This window comes from Fragaria vesca, linkage group LG5, assembly GCF_000184155.1.
Source record: "Fragaria vesca subsp. vesca linkage group LG5, FraVesHawaii_1.0, whole genome shotgun sequence".
NCBI classification, from domain to species: Eukaryota; Viridiplantae; Streptophyta; class Magnoliopsida; order Rosales; family Rosaceae; genus Fragaria; species Fragaria vesca.
Window position 1 is genome coordinate 20,898,794 of NC_020495.1, and position 1,268 is coordinate 20,900,061.

Here is a 1,268-nt window from a genome sequence, read left to right on the forward strand (position 1 = left end):
TTAAGTGGAGAGATATGTAAGCACATGTTTATAATATTGATTATTGTGTAGTAACACATGTAGTAAAGATTTTTTTGGTTGATATCGACCAAAATGAAGTTTTTTTTTTTTTTGGTGTTTTGAGATTTGAATGATCAATTATGTAATATATCTGATTTTACCTTCCTAAAATCATACTTATTTGCCTTAAAAAAAAATCATACATATCACTTAAATCATATGGTATTGAATCTTCATAATTATTCTTGTGCAACAATTCCAGCAGCAACGGAGAGCAACGGATAGGAACAGCATTGACCAAAAATAAACGAGCCAACGGATAAAATAGTAGAGAAACAAAAACAAAAATGGTAAGCCCCTATATATAAAATCTCAGAATACAGCCTACACCTGCAGGACAGCTCACACACACCTACCTCTCCTCCTCCTCTCTCTCTCTCTCTCTTCCTCTCTTTCTCCCTGTGACTCTCACCATGCAAAGACAGTCCCTGGGCTCACCGCTCTCCAAGCTCCACCAGGCCCACGGCGGCGACGACTCTCTCGACGACAAGCGCTCCTCCAAGGACATTTTAGCCTTTTCCGCCTCATCCTCCTCTCCAGACTTCGACGACGACAGCAAAGCAACAAAGCCGCACCGACTGTCGTCACCGCCGCCCACCTCTCCGGACAAAGTCATCCACGTCATCCCTATCCTCACCGTCCTCTGCTTCCTCATCCTCTTCCTCTTCTCCCACACTCCCTCCCCCTCAGGTACTACTCACTCTCCTTTGAATTGGCTTGGCTCGATCCTCTCAGCTATAATCCTCACCGTCCGTTTTTTCTTTCTTTTTTTCAGATTTGGCTCAGTTCAATGGCTTCACTCGACTCCCTTCGGCCAAGCGCATAGGTACAATGCTGGTTCTTATATTCTCGCCTTCGCAATCTTATTCCCAAACTATTTGTAGTTTAATTCTGTTTCTTTGTTGTTACAGATTCTGCTGACGACGAAGTCGGCGTCGGCGTCGGCGTCAAACGATTCATCGACATAAGTAAGAGCGATGTTTTGGCGATCCGGAGCCTGAGGGAGGTAGGATCCGAAACCCGGAGACTCGCCCCGAGATCTCGCTCCCACAGAAAAATCGCCGATTTCTAAGCCGCATTCCCTGGTTCTCTTCTCTACTCTCTTCCATCATCTTCCTCCATTTCCATACTGCCGGTTCTCCGGCCACTAGCGGAACGTCGCACGTGCGACGCTCGTCAGCTTTAGTTTTTCTCGCAGGTGCATAATT

At 45.7% G+C, this 1,268-nt stretch overlaps 1 protein-coding gene across 1 annotated transcript; it reads left to right on the forward strand.

The window, feature by feature from the left end:
* Window positions 1–436: 436 nt before the first annotated feature.
* LOC101299587 lies at window positions 437–1,268 on the forward strand. Its single transcript, XM_004300165.1, has 3 exons — window positions 437–750; window positions 836–886; window positions 972–1,268. The coding sequence occupies exons 1-3, from the start codon at window positions 474–476 to the stop codon at window positions 1,130–1,132; spliced, it is 489 nt and encodes a 162-aa protein (XP_004300213.1). The 5' UTR covers window positions 437–473; the 3' UTR covers window positions 1,133–1,268.